The sequence below is a fragment of the Azolla caroliniana genome, unplaced genomic scaffold (genome assembly GCF_043228905.1).
Source record: "Azolla caroliniana isolate FFs.n. ecotype wild unplaced genomic scaffold, voAzoCaro1.0.p SCAF_254, whole genome shotgun sequence".
NCBI lineage: Eukaryota > Viridiplantae > Streptophyta > Polypodiopsida > Salviniales > Salviniaceae > Azolla > Azolla caroliniana.
In genome coordinates, this window is record NW_028230689.1 from 1 (window position 1) to 2,079 (window position 2,079).

General features: G+C 36.5%; 1 protein-coding gene across 1 annotated transcript; it reads right to left on the reverse strand.

The window, feature by feature from the left end:
• Positions 1-9: 9 nt before the first annotated feature.
• LOC147848700 (protein NAR1-like) lies at positions 10-1,605 on the reverse strand. The gene is made up of 2 exons (XM_087338214.1): positions 1,439-1,605; positions 10-171 (listed from the first exon to the last, which is right to left on the reverse strand). The coding sequence occupies exons 1-2, from the start codon at positions 1,547-1,549 to the stop codon at positions 19-21; spliced, it is 264 nt and encodes an 87-aa protein (XP_087194340.1). The 5' UTR covers positions 1,550-1,605; the 3' UTR covers positions 10-18.
• Positions 1,606-2,079: the final 474 nt, after the last annotated feature.

Genomic DNA, 2,079 nt, shown 5'->3' on the forward strand with positions numbered 1-2,079 from the left:
ACCAGTTCTAGGGCAATTTCACCCATAAAAGTAAACAAACAGCATTATTGCCCTAGACAGTAAAAGATGAAGTAAGTACCTGCAAGCTAGGCAGTCATGCAATGTCACTTTTACAGGTTCTGTGTCTAATGTTCTAACTTTTGCTCTTTCTTGTATCTGCACCAAACCATCCTGACACAGTTGACACCAATTTGAGAGGTAAGAAGAATGCAAACAAAAGGATTATGTCACACAATGATAAATAATATAATATCCTATCTAGAGTGCAACTTTTAAATAAGATCACAGCATTCTTGATTGAACTGAAGTGATTACAAACATTCTCCCAGCAGCAGCATTAATTCAATTCCTATTATAGGTGGTAGCCAGACACTACAAAGCCTTGTGTCCTTCGCCGAGACATTGTCTAGCTCCTGCGATGTCAAAAACCTGTAGTGATCTTCTGTTGGCCGTCAACCTATGCTTTTTAATTATCCAGTTACCAAAAACTTTACTCGGAAAAAGATATCTCATTAATGAACTAAAGAAGAGTATAACAGGTATAAACACACCTACGTTCATTTGCTCCATTTGTCCTAATCATTGTTCAAATCATAAACAAGCCAAAAGATTAGGCACGGAAGAATTGTACACATGCACAGAAACATGGGATATTCGAGACCAATCAATTAGACTGAAAGTTTAGAGAGAAATCTTCTTTATCATGGATTCGTGGGACAAGTTGGAGATGGATGGATAATGGAAACCATGTGCACAATTGAAGTTGCACACATGTCTGGAATACAATGAGAAACTTTGGGCAGATTGAAAAAAAATATCTACAATTATATGGAAATACTAGATATCTGAAATTGTAGATCTGGATTATAATGATTTCAAGTACAATGTAATGAGTTCCTATGACTTTGAGCTATTTTCATTTATGTTGAAAGACTATGTACCTGAAATTGTGAATCTGGATTATAATGTGTTCAAGTATGACGTAGTCGGTTCCTATAACCTATTAAGATGCAATGAGATTCTATAATTTGTAAACCTCTTGTATTAAATGCATGATTTGATGACCTAGACATATTTTCATTCCTATAATGTACATTCTTTCTTTAGTAATAATGCATAAAAACCCTACTGTAAGTATAAAAGAGGTAAGGAACTTTTTAAGATTCAAGACATTTCAAATGCAAGGTCTAAAAAAGGAAAGAGAAAAACAGTGATGGAACAAAACAAAAAGTTGTGGGTTTTTCTCAAAAAACTAAAATTTTAACAGCTGAAAGAAGAAAACATGAAAAAACCGTGTTGGTTCCTTCTCGACACTTTTCAAGAGAAGAGAACAAATAGGCGATGTAACAAAACAAACAAATTAGGGTTTTGAGAGATCGAGGTTTCTGTTTTCCAAAACACAAAATACTTAACAGATGAAAGAAGCAGATAATGAAACCTGTGTTGGGTCCTTCTTGACTCCTTTCAGGGAGACGACGCAGGCCTGTGAAGGAGCGATGAAATCATTCAAATCGCCTAGCTTCAAAGCGGCAGAAAATCTCTCGCTCATGTTGTTTTGGTATTTGGTTAAGGAAAGAGAAAAATGAAGACAAAAGAAGAGAAGAAGAAAGAGAAACAGATATCATACATACATATGTATATATATCAATATGTATGTATATACTGTTATACATATAGAAGAGGAACGAGAAAGAGATATCATACATACATATTGATGTATGTATACATACATATATCATATGTGTGTGTGTTTTCGGGGAGGGGAGCACCTCTATTATCGTCTCAGAAATGGCCTCAGTTTGTCGATGATATGGGCCAAGGGCCAATGTCTAAGTGGCCATATGTAGTAGCATACACCGCCCGTGTGCCCCGCCAGTTGCTATCACCCCACCTATCATAACTAATCCCTCTTGAAATGTTGGCACTGAGACCTTGACCTATCACCTGAGATAGAATATGCGCTGGCGCAAATATATGGTTTTCTCCGTTGTCGAGGTTTCGTCGAGCATCGTTAGATTGTTGCCCCTCAATGTCTCTTCTTATTTCAAGCCATAAAAATCCCAGAAAACATCGCTGATC

Excerpts from the sequence above, each read along its gene's own strand:
- LOC147848700 (XM_087338214.1), bottom strand. The coding sequence starts at position 1,549 with ATGAGCGAGAGATTTTCTGCCGCTTTGAAGCTAGGCGATTTGAATGAT. Across the intron at positions 172-1,438 it reads TCAAGAAGGACCCAACACAG|GATGGTTTGGTGCAGATACA; the intron begins GTTTCATTATCT and ends CAACTGTGTCAG.